At 36.8% G+C, this 19187-nt stretch overlaps 2 protein-coding genes across 2 annotated transcripts; both read right to left on the bottom strand.

Annotated features, from left to right (window-relative positions):
* Positions 1–54: 54 nt before the first annotated feature.
* Positions 55–3295, bottom strand: LOC114534144 (loricrin-like). Its single transcript, XM_028555697.1, has 3 exons — positions 3060–3295; positions 1130–1666; positions 55–525 (listed from the first exon to the last, which is right to left on the bottom strand). Exons 1-3 carry the CDS (start codon positions 3277–3279, stop codon positions 182–184), a joined length of 1101 nt encoding a protein of 366 aa, XP_028411498.1. The 5' UTR covers positions 3280–3295; the 3' UTR covers positions 55–181.
* A 9990-nt stretch (positions 3296–13285) lies between these two features.
* Positions 13286–17228, bottom strand: LOC114534126 (keratin, type I cytoskeletal 9-like). The gene is made up of 4 exons (XM_028555674.1): positions 17001–17228; positions 16097–16219; positions 14253–14789; positions 13286–13687 (listed from the first exon to the last, which is right to left on the bottom strand). Exons 1-4 carry the CDS (start codon positions 17035–17037, stop codon positions 13344–13346), a joined length of 1041 nt encoding a protein of 346 aa, XP_028411475.1. The 5' UTR covers positions 17038–17228; the 3' UTR covers positions 13286–13343.
* Positions 17229–19187: the final 1959 nt, after the last annotated feature.

Below are 19187 nucleotides of genomic sequence, written 5' to 3' on the forward strand. Positions count from 1 at the left end.
AAGAAAAGGAAAGAAAATCATTTTTATTTATAAAACAAAGTAAAGTTACGCATGTACCTAATTTTTTAGGCTAATTTATTATTCCCATAATTTTTGTTTATAAAATACATCAGTCTTGTTTCCCAACAACCAAAGCGCAATAAAGATCACTTAACATAGCAAATTAAAAGCCGATACTGTTTTAAACAACACGTTTTATTTCGACATAACCATCTCCGTTTTCATTCACGGCTTCTACGTTTGCTTGCTTCTTTCCAGCGTTGTAAGAACCACCTCCTCCACCACAAGATTGACTATTATTATTTCCTGATGCTCCACCAGAATATCCCCCACCTCCTCCTGCACCTCCTCTGGCTCCATCCGCTCCTCCTCCTCCTCCAAATCCACCGACAGCATTATTAGTGCGAGCATGTCCTCCTGCACCCCCCTGAATAAATCCTCTCCCTCCTTCCCCACCGTAACCGTAGGAACCACCAAATTGAGAACTGCTGCGTCCATTGCTGTAAAATCCACCACCACCACCACCTTTAACAACAAAAAAATTATATTTTTAAATCTTTTAAGTTACAAAAATATTTAATCTCAAATTGTTAGTTACAATTGCTTAGTCGCCGTTGGTATAGGGCGTAAGAAATTGGGTTCAGCTACGCAAAAATTCAATTAAAAAATAAAATTTGCCATTCGAAATGAATCAGTTCGTCTAAACCTCACAAGATGTATCAAAACTTGATAGACGTCTTCTAGGCAAACGCGCGCACTCATCGTTAGTGAAAAAATTGGTGTTTGTATTGGGAAGAAGAGTGTTTTTAGAAGACGATTTAAAAGGTCTATTTTGGTAAACCAAGAAAAGCATTCACTAAATCATCATTTGCTCAAATAAGTTATTATGCTGATAGAATATCCATGTCGCGATGGGGCACTCTCTAAAGAAGCTGTCAGAATCAACAATTATATTAAAATTAATGTGCTTGCAGAGGGTATGCATCATTTTGAATAGCTGTTTTCGGTGATCGCTTCAGATACTGCCTTTTGTGTATAATTATTTGTTTAGTAATGACCTGTCACTAGAATTTACGTGGTTCAAGAAATTGCGCAAATATTGAAAACCTATTCGAGTATGGGGGATTACCTGAGTAACTGTTGTCTGCTTCTAAAGCGCCACTCCCATTCTTCCCTCCAGACCAAATGGCACACGAGTGTTCACATTGATTTCTTCTTCCAGATGTTCTTGTATTTGCGTCACAGTTTGCCATTCTGTTCCTGAGACTTTCAACACCACCCCCACCCCCAGCAACAATAAGCGGTATGTTTGACGATGTCGCTACAAATGACCCGCCACCTCCCCCTGACGACGAAAGTGCAGTATTCACTGGAGCCTTCTGTCCAACCAATATTTTAATTACATCTCCTTTCTCAAAGTTAAATTCACCCCTCATATAAGCCCCACGACCTCGAGCAATTGAGCCGTATTTATCATAACCTCCAGCTGCACCAACTGCAGTGATCTCGTATGTTCCAGTGTAGGGAACTGTCCAGAACTGTGTCCCATTCTTGAGAGTCACCATGTTGTCATTATCTCTCCCCACATAGTAGGAGCCCAGGGATGAAGGACCAAGACGACCAGTTGCTCCAAGACTTGTAAAATTGGCGTGGAACGGATCTATTACTATAAATGGACGACTTGCGCTTTAGACTAATTTCTTACCTTGGCGACAAAAAGGACATTTTCTGAAAGAGCTTGCTAAAATTAGTACAACTGCCAAGCTTGGCTGCAAATTGTTGTAAATTACGGAAAATATAGCCATGCGAAGTTGAAGAATTTAGTATACTTTTGTATTACAGCCAAAAGTGTTTAACTAACTTAGTTACACATTTCCGCACGTCAAGGCATTTTTTAATTATATAACTACTGCATTTACCCCAGTAGGCCCTGTGCTTGCACCAGTAGTGAACCTTGATTTCCTGATAGAATGGGCCCTTTTTCCACTGTAAAGGGTTGGTAATTTATCAGATGTAACATATCAGTCTTGAAATTTGTTTGAAGAAATATATAGCCAGGTGTACACAGAGTAGTTAGAAATTACGTGAGACGGTCACTGAGACCTCTGTATGTAATTACGTGAGACATCTGTATTTAATAGATGATTCCCCTTATTGATATTTAGTAGCGCTTTTGCCGTTGGAACCCAACGTTTGTTAAATAAATGTAGAAACGAATGGTTGTAGCAGTGTAGCTCCAGTTAATTACATATTTTTCTTTCAAAATTCCTTAAAAAATGCCCTGCCGCACGTAATACAAAAGTATACAAAACTCGCCAACCTCGCATGGCTATATTTTCCGTATTTTACAAAATTTCGCAGCCAAATGCAATTGCACTAATTAATGTAAGATCTTTCAAGCTGTGATGATTTATTTCGTTCTAGTTACTTCGATCGAGAATTAGTCTAAAGCGCAAGTCGTCCATTAATGCGTCGGGGCAAATATTTAAAAACGTTTTAAAAACGCATGAAACTTGTTAATTACTGGAAATGAATTTATTCGGACAGATATAACCAGATTATCCAGTTTAAAAATAAATGATATTTATTATACCCTTAATGCCGACCCCGCAAAAAACTAAAAAAAAGACCATGCTATGGAGCCTCAAAGAATCTGGGATTCCATTTGTCTGGCATCACTGATGCGCAAAACGCTTTCTCTTGCGGAAAATAATACAAACGATCCCGGATTTTCTTACGATGGTGAAGACCCTAGGCTTTACGTTTAAAGCTAATACTTGTATGGCTATATATAGAAAATTCTCCGTGAATACCTCATACCTTAATATTACAAAGAATCATTAGCTATTCGCTAAAATTTTACTTGCACTACATAAATTGGTCGTCCCTTCTACGACTTTCTACTTTTATTTCTACGACCTTCTAGGCTTCTAGTAAAAAAATCACTAGACGCGCGAACGCAAATAAGGGGAAATCACCGGTAGCTAATCAATGAATAATACTGATGAAATTAATATGACGCAAAGCAAGTCTACGAGATATACATTTTCAGAACAAACCTGGGCAGAGAGTTTTATACGCATCACGTTGCTTCTGGACTTCATTTCCTATTTTCTCGCAACATTCTGCCAACTCCGGGATCACTGTTGAGCATAACGTTGTGTGAGCAAGTTCTTTCTTGTTCACATCAGAAATTATTTCTTCGCAACAAATCGAGATGGATACCTCAACTGCAACGAACAGTATTCCTAGAAACAACATTGCATCAAAGACCTTCATCTTCACCTTCAATCTCCTCACGTCTGAATGCAATTAGTCTAAATGAAATTGAGCGAGCTTTAATATAAACACCTGTCGGTGCTAACTCACCAAGCGGTCCTCCGATTATAGACCTAATCAATTGGCTTACAGGTGAGAAAAGGCTTTAATGCAAGCAAGTTATTTACATTTTGTTTCTTATTTCGTACAGCTTAATATTTTTTGTATGTAGTTCAATATGTTGTAATGTTTGCAATATCTAAGAATATAGTTCCAATGCGAACTTGCGTATATTTTCAAAAAGAATTATGTCCAAACATGAAAACGTGGACAATTGTTACATTAGCCTGACCTTCATTGTCATAAACAAAACTAAGATGACATTGAATACATCTTCTTCAAGGTCATGTCTAGTCTTTAGTGCAGGTTGCCAGATTACTGAATAGAGTAACCAAATATTATTAGCATCATCGTTGTTATCTTTGTTTTAAACAAAAAAATCAAATGGCCGACTACAACAATGTTTCGCTTCTTTTTTCAGCAATCTGGCAGCCCTGGTTTAGTGCATGTAGTCAATATACAGTACAATAAAAAATGTCAGTATGAATATTGCGTGCGAAAAACTGCAGCAACCCGTATTTTTCCCGCTCGCCCCTGCGCTTCTTAAAACTTTGCAAGCAATGTACCACTTGCGCTTTAGACTAACTTTTGAACGAAGTAATAAGAAGAAAATAAATCACAACAGCTAAAAAGAGCGTACTTAAATTAGTTTAAATGCAAAGGTTGGCTGCGAAATCTTGTAAAATACGGAGAATATAGCCATGCGAAGTTGGCAAATTTTGTATACTTTTGTTTTACATGCGGAAATGTTTAACTAATTTAGTTACAAACTTCCGGTCGTAATACAAAAGTATACAAAAATCGACAACTTCACATGGCTATATTTTCCGTAATTTAAAACAATTTTAAGCTAAACTTGGCATTTTTGCTAATTTTAGTATGCTCTTTCAGAAAATGTCCTTTTAAAAGCCGAAGTAAAAAATTCGTCTAAGGCGCAAATCGTCCATTAATGCATTAAAATACAAAACAGGTGATTAAATGAGCTGCACTAATTCTTGTGAGGAAAAGGAGTCCATGCAGAAATTTAATATACTTTGTATATTGAAGTATAAATAGCGTTAATAATATTCAAGGTCACGTTTGAACAATGCCTTTTTACATGCATTAAAATTAACAGGTTCTTTCTGTTGTCGCAAGAAATGTAGTTATTTTTAAACCAAACACCCGAAATAAGCAAAGAATGTGCTTCCTTTTGACGCAAAATGTATTGCTACTTTCTTCGTTTGACGTATATAGGTCATGAGTTATCGACTATAAATATAGCCTGTTTATGAATATAACCAAAATAACCATGTTGTCATTGTCTTTCCCCACGTATAGATGCCCAGGGATGAAGGTCAAGACAACCAGTTGCTCGAAGATTTGTAAAGTTATATAAATTTATATAAGTTGATTACTGGAAATAAATTTATATAATTTTTATCTATAATATTGTTTGGGAAAAACAACTTTGTTATTTTCCGCGGCCACAACCGCTATAAACCAAAATGCCTAAGTTTAGTCAGCAAATTCGCAATTCGGTTTCCCAGCCTATAACCTTGCGATGTCCGTTGCGCAAAACGTCAATTCTAGATCAATTCTATTTCACTTTCGGGTATCGCTCCGCATAAATATAGCAAACTCAAGCAAGTTTAAGCCAGTGTTTAACGTGGATCTGTTTGTGAGTAAGCAATTGTCTAAATGCAATTGGTCTAAACGAAATGGAGCGAGCCTTAATAAAAAAACCTGTCGGTGCTAACACACCAAGATATAGTTGTATATTGAAATCTCTTTCTCTTGAACTCACTCAGCCGGCGCAGATCTAGACCGTAATATCTTCCGTAATCGTTGTCATATTCTTACCAATTCTTGCTAAAAGTGGAAACAAATTTCGAATTATTATTCCTTGTTTCATAGTATGATTGTTCAGTTAACACTAAACTATAAAATTCGCCGAAAGCTTGCCGATAATAAACGCCATCAAACCATAACTTTGATATCACGTGGTCACGTCATCTGTTTAAGTTGTTTGAGCTATCTCTGTCCTCAGCACGTTTTTACTTGGCAGAATATGTTGAAGAATTAATGCTATATACCATGCTTTTTTATGCTAAAATCGATTCAGGTATAGTGTTTGCATCGAATCAAAATAAACTGTCAAGCATTGTTATTGGACGAAATTACTCGCAGCGAGCTTACGAGTTAGTTTTTGCGATGAGTGAGTGACAGCCTTTGGCTACATTGCTTTGTTAAAGAGCTAGATTCATCATTCAATGAATAATGATACTCCTTTTTTGATAGTGACATGTTGTCTAATGGACCCGAATCCGATTGCCTTCAAGAATTTTCTTCGGTGCTCCCTTTGAATTGCGTCAGTTCGAAGGACAATTCAGTGCGATAGTAGATAGTCAGAAAAACCAGCGATCACGAAATTTTCACATCCAAACGAGCCCGTTGTTCCACGCACCAGAAACGCTCTTAGCGTGATATATATGCGCGACAAATTCGGTCATCTCAGCGAAGTTGACGGCCATCATGTCATTGCGTTACTAGAGCTACCACCCGTCACAGAGCGCGATGCAAGAAAGATTCATAAGTTGAGAGCGTTTTATGTTGAGAGCCTCAGGACACTAGAGACTTTAAATGCGGAGGATAGGAGGGATCCTTTTGTCTACAAGACCGAAAGCAACCCAGAGCAACGTGAACCTACCATGGAAAATGACCAGTATTTCACCTCTGCAAAAAACAAAAATTGAAAACACCCCCAGAAAGATTTATGACCTATTTCACTTATTGCCAGTACCTCTAAAGTCGCTGAAGAGTTTATTTTCGTTGGTTATGTGAAACCAGCAATTTTTAGAGTCATCGACACAAATCAGTAGGGGACGGTTCCGGGAATTTCCACTATTATTGCACTAATCAGCATGATTCATCACTGGTCCACTACGATTCGAATGAATGGTATTCAAAATAACTATCAATTACGAAATAGGGAAACTGATTTGATTATCCCTAAACCTAAGTGCGAATATCTAAAAAAACATTTAAGTATAGTGGAGCAGTAACATGAAATTTGCTCTCTACAGATGCAAAGCTATCAACTACTTTAAGTTCCCTTAAAAGGCATCTTGAAGCCTAGTTTGATCAATACCTACTATCGGAGACCTTCCACGCCACCTCCCGTTCAAAGTTTTTTTTGTAAATATGTTTTATCCCTTTGACGCTTCTCAGGAAGAACATCAATTTAATGGTGACGAGAAATGCGTCATTAAATAAATTGTTTATGTATGTATGTCTGTACTACCACCGACTTGATTTACAACTAAGAAAATAGTTGATACAATATAATATATTGAGTGGAACTAAACTACTGAACTGTTAAAAATTAAATTTTGAAATATCTACTCAAATGGATGGGTGGCATCAGTTACGATCCGCTTCAGTTCCTCTCTAGCTTCCTAGCTTGCAAAGTTTTTGAATCATCGGCATCTGCGTCGAAGACGGACGGTTTGGATTCTTCAAATTCCAATATTGAGACGAAGGCAACAACTTGGAGAATTTCATCGTCTCATACAGGAACTTCGGCTCGATGAACCGCGGTTTTTCCAGTACTACAGAATGACACCGGAAACAAACTTCTTGCATATCGTTGGTTACCAAACTCTATAAGTCCTCAGCAGAGATTGGCCATCTGCTTAAGGTAAAAACAACAGTTGGTAATATAAGGTGTTGTTTTAAATACTTGTTTAAATAAAATGGCATGATTTGGAAATAAAAAAAATGGAATTATTTTACATTCATTAATATTTTTCCAGATTTTTTGCAACGGATGATTCATAAAAAACTATTGAACTTAGTTATGGTGTTGGTGCATCGATCCACTGTCGGCAGTGTAGTAGCAGAAATATGGCAGTGCATGAAAGTCCCCAATGAGAGTGAACGGCAGGTTTTCGCTGAAAGTTGCAAGAGTCAATGGAATTTTTTAAATTGTATGGGGGCGTTAGATGGCAAGCACATTACATTTCAAACTCCACCCAATTCAGGTTCTCTATACTTTAACTACAAAGGAACCTTTTCTATGGTTTAAATGGCTTTAGTTTGATACTGACTGCATTTTTACAGTAATTGATATTGGAAGTTAAGGATCTAATAGCGATGGAGGGATATTTTCCAATTCACTACTTGGTCAAAGGTTATCAAAGAACCAACTTGATCTGCCTGTTCCTGTTGATCTACCGGGAGCTTCCTTATTAGGTAAGATAGAGTAAACCTTTTCAATTCATCTCACTTGATCAATCAGGGCAACAGGTTTGGTTCCTGCAAGTGGAACTTAATGTTACATTTTTCCCGATCTGTCCTCTGTTAGGTTGAAAATTGTTAATACTATTGCACTCAAATTACCCATCTGCTAAAACCATTAATATTTTATAGGTCCTATGCCTTATGTAATTGATGGAGATGAGGCATTTCCTTTTAAGACATATCTTTTGCGTCCTTATCCTGGTCAAAATCTTTCAATTGATAAGCGTATATATTTAATTACAGGCTTTCAAGAGTCGGCGGAGTCTCAGAAAATGCATTCGGATTATTAGCTCGGCGATGGCGTGTCTTTTAGAGACGTATTAATTTACACCCAGAGCAATGTGAAAATCTTGTTCTGTCATGTTGTGTTCTCCACAACAACTTGCAGAAATCTACTGGTAAAAGCACATCATTTCAAGATGAAAGAGATGGCCTTCAAGAATACCAAGTCATGCAAAATTTTACAAACATGGGCTGTAAAGCATCTGCTGATGCATATGCTGTTAGGGATAAGTTTAAAGTGTATTTCTGCATGGGCGATGAGAGATTCCATGGGAATACACTGCAGTGCAGAGAGGATTCAATCGTAGTATTTAACAGTGGCCCATAACAACTTATAATGATAAAAACATTGCACTGCAAATTAAGTGTATAATAATTATTAATAAACTGTAAATTACGTATATCATATAATAAGCTGTTTGATCAGTGATAATGGAACATATTTTAATTTCGAAGGTTGGAAAAAAAGGTTTACAACATTTTTTTATTATAAAGTGATAACAGAACCACAAAGCATGGGCTTGGAAAGGAGGTCATTAACACATAAATATCTGCACGAAACTATTTTTGTTGCACTTTGGTTGCATCAAATTCAATATCATACAGCACCTGGTCTGTCATGCGTTTTAAGGTAGGAACAATGCTCAAGGAAAACACTTCCTCTTCAGACTTTCCAGTTTCAGGCCTCTTATTTTTTGCAACCAAATATTTTATAATTTGTTCTGAAACTTCATCCCGTGCCTTTCGTCCCTTGCCAGCTGATTTTGGGGTGACACCGATAGGAGTGGTTGGTTGTGAAGTAGATGTTTTGTGTTCGTTTTCCTCTATTTCAAAAGGAAATAAGGCAGTACCCATTTCATCTTTGTCTGCATAAAGCATGGCTGTATCATCTGCGCTAAAATCTTTGTCTTCTGTGATTACTTGAATCATGTTTGAAGACGTACTGTAAATTTAGTTAAAATATTTTGTTGGCTGGTATTAAATGCTTGGTGGTACAAAAATAACTCTACAGTCAAATTTGCGGTAATTTACCTTCTAGTGTCGACAAATGGTTCCAAAAATATTAAAATATTTTTGTATTTCCATTCTTTTTTTTTACTTGCTCCATCTCCACTTCCTCCTTTATCACCCCTTTTAACTTTAACATAAAAGGTATCGCGAAGGTTCTTCCACCGTTTTTTAACAAGGTTCACTCTCGGAAAAGAGATTGATTTATGCAAAATTAAATTTTTAACAAAAAAAATTATTGTGCATAATCAGGACACTTCAGTTGTTCATTCACCATCAATATCTAGTAGCTCCTTAGCAATGTTTGTCCAAGTTCTTTGTCTTTATAGTGTGAGACCGTTTTGTCGTACTTAAACTAACAAAATCCTAGGTAGCCCAAAGGTATTTGTGTTTTAATCTAAAGCGTCCATCCAGTTTAATATCGTGGTCTGTGACGTAAACACCAATTGCTATTTGTATAATTGGTGTTTACGTCACAGACCGCGATATTAAACGGGATGGACGCTTTAGATTAAAACACAAATACCTTTGGGCTACCTAGGACAAAATTAGCCAAGCTAAGATCCCTCTGCTGGCGAACTTTTTGGATCGCTGAGCGAAAATCCGTCTCTTGGCGTCTGGTCTGAACGTTTCTTATCAAATACTTAAACAAGGGAAGTTAATCGCCGAGCACATTTGCTCTGTTTGGGCTATAATGGCCCCGGGGGCTAGATAGCAACGACGTTCTCGAATTTTTTCGCGGTTAATTCGCCGGCGGACGAATCATGTGCCCTGGATGTTCTTGGCTTAGCGTTGTTCTTGTTCTTGGCTCCATTTACGGTACTTGCTGAGTGACGAATCCACTTATGCAAAAAAAAACAACGGAGTTCTCCTTCTGAGGCCGGTTGTTCGAAAGGCGCTTTGCTGAAACGGTGGATAAGCCAAAGTTTAAAACTGTTCTCTTACATCTTGTGAATGATTGAATCTACATCTTATGCATTAAATATGCACTTCCATTGAAAATTAAACTATTTACATGGAAATGGTTCAGTTCAGTTGTTCAAGAAATAGATAACTTTGTCTTCCATTTCGGAACTTAGCCACCGTTTAAGCTAAACACCTTTCGAACAACCGGCCCCTGATAGGTATTCTGTGACTAAACTAGAGACAATCATCAGGAGAAAAATAATAGACTGGACATTTCTTCTCGTCAATTTTCGGGGGACATCCTCTATACGGTTTATTTGGTTTTTGGATTTAATGTCTCATGAACTCGTGAACTTGTTGAACTCGAATCATCAGGGAACAATGAAGCCTGCAGTGTTTTTCAAGACAGTTTGAAGATGATTGAATCTCCGATTCCTGGGGTTTAATGTAGACTAGGCTTTAATTTATTGGTTTTAACCTCTTTTTGTGCATACATAGTTTGTAAATATTCCCGAGGATTCTGCGAGTAGTTCGGCTGATTGTATTTAGTTGATGTTATAGAATACTTGATCCTGTTTCTCATATGTCAACGGCGGTCGACGATGGTTATTGTCGTTGATCACTAATGAATGAAATGCTTTCACATTTTCATTAAATTCTCTTCGTCACAGGGCACATGCAATCATGCAATGCATCGCAGTGTGTAGGTACGTGTGTGTTTTGTGATATGCATACAGACAACGAAGACAAATTTACAAACGGAACTATTCTCAAAGGTGATAATGCCTTGTTCACGACAAATACACGACAAAATGAAAACAAGGCATCCCTAGCCTACGTGCGTGCGACGTAAATAAAGAAAAATCATGCTGGTTGGTAACCACCGAATAACCATTATTATTATACATTATAGTGGTAAAAGCAATTTGAAATTTGATTGGCTAATAGTTGACAGATAAATCGCGCAATCACGCAAAATTCAGTTATCTGCTAGCAGATAACTGAGTTTTCTGCAAGTGAGCCTGCGGTGGTTAACAAGCGGTATTCATTTGAATGTATTTATCTATTAATGATTGTTGCATTTTTGGATGTTGCTATTAAATAAGGTTTTTCATTCGTTAATACTATGTTTACTATTCTTTAAATGTATAATAAAATAATTACTGAATTCAGTTTTTGTGATATGCAGAGTTATCAAGGTCTCGGAAAGCGTTATCCTTATCCGTTATTTAAGCAACGTACAAATTCAGAACAAACCTGGACAGAGTGTTTTTACGCATTACGTTGTTTCTGGACTTCGTCTCCTAATTTCTCGCATCATTCCGCCAACTCCAGGATCTCTGTTGAGCATAACGTTGTGTGAGCAATTTCTTTCTCGTTCATATCTGAACTTATTTCTTTGCAACAAATCGAGATGGATAGCGTGACCTCAACTGAAAGGAACAGGAGCCATGGAAAGAACATTACATCAAATACATTCATCTTCCGTAAACATTTATTTTCCTCACGTCTGAATGCAATTAGTCTATAAATGAAATGCAGCTAACCTGAATACAGATATCTGTGGGTGCCAACTCACCAAGCAGCCCTCCACTTAAGGACTTAATTAATTGGCTTACAGGGGATAAATGGCCTTTAATGCACGAAATGTTATTTTAAACTTTTTCCAATTTGCACAGCTGCCGGAATTCTTTTATGAATATATATATATATGTTGTAAAGTTTGCATTTCTAAGAGTATTTCTTTCGCTGTGTCTCTAAATCAATGCGACCTTTGGTATTTTTGAAGAAACCGAGACATGAGGAATTTGGATTTTTTTTATATAGCCTGAACACGTCTTATATATGCGCAAAATTTAGACTAGCATTCAATATTGAATCGCCTTTTAAGGTCGCATCAGGTTAACTCTATATTCTTCACGCCGTAAATCTTGATTTCAGTGATTTTTGTTTGTCAGCAAAATCACATATTTTGTTGTCAACAAAAGCATTTTCATTGCTGGCATTTAAGAAACATTTGGACATAATCCTAGCTTATATTTCAATAAATTATCGTCGCAGTGGGCTAGTGGAGTAGCATGATGCAACAGTTTGTTTAAGTGTCCGCTGTTAATAGTGCGTCACGTTCGTGGTTCAGTTTAGGAAGGCTTTAATATATCTTTATACCGAATATTTGGGAAGTCAAACTAGACACACCTGGAAGTTGCAGTTTGCCTGAAATTCTATCACATGGCACATAGAGTTTGGAGATCACATGAGATAGCACGGCGCATGTGCGGGTTCATTCTTTAAGGCTTGGTGGGTGCATCACTAACATTGCTAACCATAATTTTATCATCGTAATTTATAAAGCATAAAAATTCAAAATTGAACCGAAGCGTTTGCTTACATATATACGGACTTGACTTGTTTCATAAGCTCCTATAATTTCATTAGTTATAAATAGTTGTTTCCACATTTATATGTTAATAATTGAAGTGCAAGTAGCTAATTATGGTTTTAACTGTTGTGGAGTCCCAGACATCGCATTCTACTTCTTTTGTGTTGCATTGTATTGTATTGTACTGTATTGTGTCGTTTATCCTATCGTGTGGTATATGTTTAATAATTGTATGTTGTAATGTATTTGTACTCAATTGTAGTTATATCTTGTGACTTTATCATAATTATGACGAAGCTGGTAAATAAAATATATCAAAAAATCAATAAACAGCCATTGGTCAGATTCACTTTTAAACGCCTTATTATAAAATGAGAAAAAAAGTACTTCTTCGAACTGCTTCAAATATTTCCGGTATATTACCTGAAAATATGACAATTTGCAACTTTCGCATCATGAAAACATGAATGAAAAACATGGGTTGACTCTGAATCCTGGGCGTAGAATAAAACATCACGCAGTGGAACGCCCGGAAACGATAGGAATGGTAAAACTATGATAGGAACATTTATTGATCAGGTTACATCCAAATAAATGAAATCAATTATACTGCTGTATGAAGAGGGAGCAAAGTTGTATTTAAAAAAATCATTCCTCTTACTCGGATTTATAATTTATCACTTTACACCTGCGAAATCTGACGTAATGTAGTGTTCGTCACTCACCCTGGTGTTTGAATATTTCATCATGACGTTTTGGTTTAAATTTATCTCTCAATATGTGGAATATCTGCATTTCGTCCAACAGCGAGAAACATTCTGCTGAATGTCAACATTCCGAGTAGATAAAAACCCCAAAATACAGTCACTCAGAATAGTTCTTCGGCTTGAAAATGATTGCATTCAATTTATGGTGAAAGAAAAGGAAAGAAAATCATTTTTATTTATAAAACAAAGTAAAGTTACGCATGTACCTAATTTTTTAGGCTAATTTATTATTGCAACAATTGTTGCTTATAAAACACATCAGATTATTATAAGTCTTGTTTCCCAACAACCAAAGCGCGATAAAGATCACTAAACATAGCAAAATAAAAACCGATACTGTTTTAGACGACACGTTTTATTTCGACATAACCATCTCCGTTTTCATTCACGCCTTCTACGTTTGCTTTCTTCTTTCCTGAGTTGTAAGAACCACCTCCTCCACCACAAGAATAATAATCATTATTTCCTGATGCTCCACCAGAATATCCCCCACCTCCTCCTGCACCCCCTCCGTGTCCATTTGCTCCTCCTCCTCCTCCAAATCCACCGACAGCATTATTAGTGCGAGCACGTCCTCCTGCACCCCCCTGAATAAAGCCTCTCCCTCCTTCCCCGCCGTAACCGTAGGAACCACCAAATTGAGAACTGCTGCGTCCATTTCTGTAAAATCCACCACCACCACCACCTTTAACAACAAATATTATATTTTTAAATCTTTTAAGTGACAAAAATATTTAATCTCAAATTGTTAGTTACAATTGCTTAGTCGCCGTTGGTATAGGGCGTAAGAAATTGGGTTCAGCTACGCAAAAATTCATTTAAAAAATTAAATTTGCCATTTGTAATGATTCTGTTCGTCTAAACCTTACAAGATGTATCAAAACTTGATAGACGTCTTCTAGTCGAACGCGCGCACTCATCGTTAGTGAAAAAATTGGTGTTTGTATAGGAAAAAAGAGGGTTATTAGAAGACGATTTAAAAGGTCAATTTTGGTTAACCGATGAAAGCATTCACTTAATCATCATTTGCTCAAATAAGTTGCCATATTCATCCGTGTCGCGATAGAATCAAGAATTAAGCGTGCCTGCAGAACAGCTTGCGTTTACTATACAACTGTTTTCGGTGATCGCTTCAAATATGCCTTGTGTGTATATTTGTTTAGTAATGACCTGTCACTAGAATTAACGTGGTTAAAGAAATTGCGCAAATATTGAAAACCTATTCGAGTTTTCGGTCTATGGGGGATTACCTGAGTAATCATTGTCTGCTTCTAATGCGCCACTCCCATTCTTCCCCCCAGACCAAATGGCACACGAGTGTTCACATTGATTTCTTTTTCCAGATGTTCTTGTATTTGCATCACAGTTTGCCATTCTGTTCCTGAGATGTTCAACGCCACCCCCACCCCCAGCAACAATAAGTGGTGTGTTTGACGACGTCGCTACAAATGACCCGCCACCTCCCCCTGAGGACGCACTCACAGAATTCACTGGAGCTGTCTGTCCAACCAATATTTTAATTACATCTCCTTTCTGAAATGTAAATTCACCTCTCATATAAGCCCCACGACCTCGAGCAGTTGAGCCGTATTTATCATATCCTCCAGCTGCACCAACTGCAGTGATTTCGTATTTTCCAGTGTAGGGAACTGTCCAGAACTGTATCCCATTCTTGAGAGTCACCATGTTGTCATTATCTTTCCCCACATAGTAGGAGCCCAGGGATGAAGGACCAAGACGACCAGTTTCTCCAAGACTTGTAAAGTTAGCGTGGAACATTTTTATTGCTAGAAATTAATAGATAATTAAGGTATATTGATGTACTTTACATTTGCAATCGAACTCGCATAATTCAAACAATACACATATTGTATAAAATATGCACCATAATTGATGGGGAAAGCATATTAATCACAACTTTTGTTTTACAACTGTCTACAAAAAATCCGAAATATCGGTGCTTGTCATTAAACAAAATCTTCAAAAATTCTTGCACCTGTCTGGTATTTTTCGAAGGGTTCTTCCCTTGTTTCTAGTCCTGTTCCTGATTTAACAATCAAGGAATTTTAGAAATCTTTTGATTGCAAAAACGTCTTGTTTTATTCGGTCAGCAGTAGCTCTTGTTGCTTGACTCTTGGTTATTTGAACAAAAATATTACTTTTTTACGTACCATACCCACATATTTTTTATCTTAATAGCGGGGATGACTTAATATAATTATAGTAGAATGCTTGTAACCGTTTTTTAACAAATACAAAATTTAAATATTGCAACAATATTTCCACAATTTATCAAATTCTTAGATAGTGGCGAAAATATTTTACGCGTATTGCTCTATGATTGAAAGGTAGACGCTCGCGGCTTGTAAGGTAGTAAGTCTTTCTCGTGTAAAGGGCGATAATGTTGCCACTTCTCTCACAAATGATGAAACCTCAAAGATCATTCACGTTTAGACGATCAAAAAACTCCGATTTTTTGCATCTCAGTACATTTTCCCGAGTTGACCGTTTAACTATAATGAAACAACAGTTAATTTTTTTACTTAGTTAGCGGAAGTTTGAAATTCTAAACAAGCTAATCAGAGTTTCTGTAGTTAGGTCAAACCGTTGTTTCATGATTTCTTTAACTTGTCTATCGTTTAAAACTTCACGCGTAAAATTGTTCGACATTTTAAAAATTCCGCGCGAAGCGTCATTGTAAACTTTTCCGCGGGATTATCTCATCCTGCACGCCCACTAACCAACCAAATTGCGTGTTTCATTGCAGTTATTATATAATAAAATTTGACGATATTTAGAGGCGTGATAACATAATGGGTAAGGTCAGAAAAGGTTTTCGCAACTCCATTCACCCCTTGAAAAATTTGTAACCATGGATATATATTTTTAAAACTAACAGCGTGGTTCACCCTTCTATATTGTGGATACCTGGATTTTTAATCCCTTGACAAATACAAAATGAAATATAATTGTTCGAATAATTTATCGAATAAAAATTTTTCAAAATACTGCTGTTATATCAGATAAGTAGGGCAAAAATCTTCTACTGCACTAATGTTGTGACTCGCAGTGCGCTAAGCAATATCATGATTACCTGAACACATTTTTCCATTTCCAAAATATTCACGCTTACATCGACATTCATACGAGCTAACAGTGTTGACACACGTAGCATTCACGCTGCAATTGTATTTCCCAAGAGAGCACTCGTCTATATCTGAAAGATGCTAATCATGTTATTTATTTTGAACACCTACATTAATGTCAATTCCATTAACTAAAAAATGACCAAAATTGAGATGGGGAATGTAAATCTGGGGAACCTCTGCTAGAAAATATCTTGTACATTTGAGTCTCTATAAAATAATTATATGACTTGAATTCATTCATATCGGTGAAGCGAGGTTTTTTATTAGTCTTCACCGGTAGAAAGTCATCACGGGGTGAGGGGGACAGAAAAGGACTTGGGGGCTTTGAGCATCGGTTGCATATTTGAAAAGCCATGAGTTATTAATAAAGTAGCAACAATCCTGATCAAAACTTTGACGGCACTTACGCTGTTGTTTCATATTACACTTTGCAGTTGCGGGATTTATTTCAAAATTCTCTCTCTTTCCCACACAAATCAATGTTAAGCGATGTGTCATAACTAATTCAAGCATTTAGCATAGATACGACATTGATTAGGGGGGGGGGGTCAAGGGAATCGACACAGAAATCGACGCACAAAAAAGAGTACAAATCATTCAGAGTGTAGTCGATGGTTTTCGTTTTCCTGGATTTTGCTTTCGTTTTTTCGGTCGCGGTCCCTATAAATAATGTATTTGCCATTTTTGGTTTATTTTTTTTTTAATTTGACGTCGTCGTCCTTCTTTAAGCCAACATTTTTACTATACAGCTGGACACCAACCGAAATTTTCATCCCAGAAATATGGGATCTCAAAAATATCCCTGCAAAATTATTTTTTCTTAATTTACCGGTTAGATCATTGTTGTACCTGAACACACTTTTCCATTTCCAGAATATCCACGCATACATCTGCATTCATGAGAACCAAGGGTGTTGATACACGTGGCATTCACGTGACATTTGGCTGTCCCAAGCGAGCATTCGTCAATATCTGGAAAACTTAATTGTTTTACTTTGATGTTGTGTAAGGGTTAGAGCATGATCACATGAATTCTAATGGGAGTTATATTCCTGAGAATTAGAAAAAACGGTAACGACCGCCCGCGGAATCTTTTATCCTATTTGATCGACTCTGTACCCCTTTACACGTTATCATTCCCCAACCGTCATGAAATACAATAAAGAGTAACTCCAAATATAACGTTTTATTAAATCTACGTTTCAATTAGCTTGTAATCGTCGTCAAATAGGAGCTTTATATCGCCATTGAAATATGATCAGTGCTTTGGATGCCTTACTAAGATCTTGTTTTCGTCGGCGTATTTCAAGACACTCTTTATAGAGTGATGTCCAGTGATCATATGAGGTATAGTGCATGGAAATACTAGAAGCTGATTGGTCGAGTGAAGCTAGGTATCCTTTGAAGCGCCTGGTAGTCATGGAGCAAACGTTGTTGTCGCTCTGAGATTGGTTTCTGTTTTTGCGGTAATTTTAACCACATTGATTAAAATGTTAAGGTTGTAAGATGCAGCGTTAAATATTTGGGGGGGGGGGGGTTAATGTTATTTTCAGTATCGGGGACTTCAATTTCCTACAACTGGCAAATCATTTGTAATAAAATTTCTGCAATTCTTACCTTTTGTCACCTAAAGTAAAAGAATAGAAGACGTTGAAATTTAAAATAATCGAGGATGGGTTGAAAAAATGGCAAGTTGTACATTTACGTCGACATTATAATTTATGGCAAATTAATAACTTTTATTAACAGTACGCGAGGTCTTTACCGAGGAAAATCGGACCGAAGTCTTTTTGATCGAGGTCCAATATTTCTCGGTAAAGACCCAGCAAGCGAGTTAAATATAAAGTTTATCATATGGCATAAGACATGTATTTGCACTTGAAGCAAACAAGAGATGCAGGAATTCGTATTAATAGCCTGGTACGCATTTGAAAAAAACGAAAACAAAATATTGAATCATCTAGTTTACCTAAACTGTCTAGAGACGTCTTATTAATTTCAAAATCATAAATTTTCCCTTGAGCATTTATTTGTGTCTCTTTCATTGAAAATTTCTCTGTTTTTCATCTCGTAATGTTTCGCCGGTATAACGTCGGTCCATTACCCATTACGGGAAAGTAATGTACCGCTGAAAATTCTTCTCAGCCAATCATTAAGCTCCATTTCACCGGAAGTGACGCTTAGCATATAATAAAAATAAGTTAATTCGCCCACTAAATATTTATTTAGTAGCTATATTTAATCGCATAAGACAAAGTAAAATTTCTTGGGCCTTAGCTACCTCGGCTTCAAAGGAAGCGGGGGGGGAGATCCGGGAACAACAAAATTTCTTAAAAGCAAATAGGCATAAAATATCCGAATATGTCCCTGACAAAAAATTGCCTATCAATGCATTCACATTTTATATGAAAACAACGTTTTCGAATATTTACTCCATGTTTTTTTCCCAATAACTATTGGTTACTTCGCAGTTCGCATATACTTCACCTTAACATCCTCGTAGTAAACCCATGGTCCATATTTAGTCGTTGTTTTATTCCACTTCTTAGTGCTGTTGCTAAGTTGACAGTTTACAGAATAAACACTGCTTGATCTCACTCTGTAGTTGTAACCATAACAATTTTCTTTCGCAATGCACAGTAAATGACACTCTCCCACGCGGTGGATATTGTGACTTGAAATCAACTCAGATGGACGCAAGGCTTGATTTCCTGCATTGATCATGATTTATAATTAACGAGAACTCTAATTGTAACGCTGTAACGGCTAATTTTATCACGTCAAAATTGACTGCATGGGACATGTGTAGCCTATATGAAATTTCTAAACGTGACCTATTCATTAAGGTATTTAGGCTATTATGGCGCATCGTTCATGACTTCATGCATGCAGAACATGTCTTTGGCAGATTAAACAGCAAAATGCAAAATTAATGAAGTTACAGCTGATTTATTTAAGTCTAAGCTATACTCGTGTACAAAAAAGGCGAAAATATAATTTAAAATGAAATATGAAAATTTTTTTAGTCACTATTAA

This window comes from Dendronephthya gigantea, unplaced genomic scaffold (assembly GCF_004324835.1).
Source record: "Dendronephthya gigantea isolate DGI-Jeju-01 unplaced genomic scaffold, DenGig_1.0 000097F, whole genome shotgun sequence".
NCBI classification, from domain to species: domain Eukaryota; kingdom Metazoa; phylum Cnidaria; class Anthozoa; order Malacalcyonacea; family Nephtheidae; genus Dendronephthya; species Dendronephthya gigantea.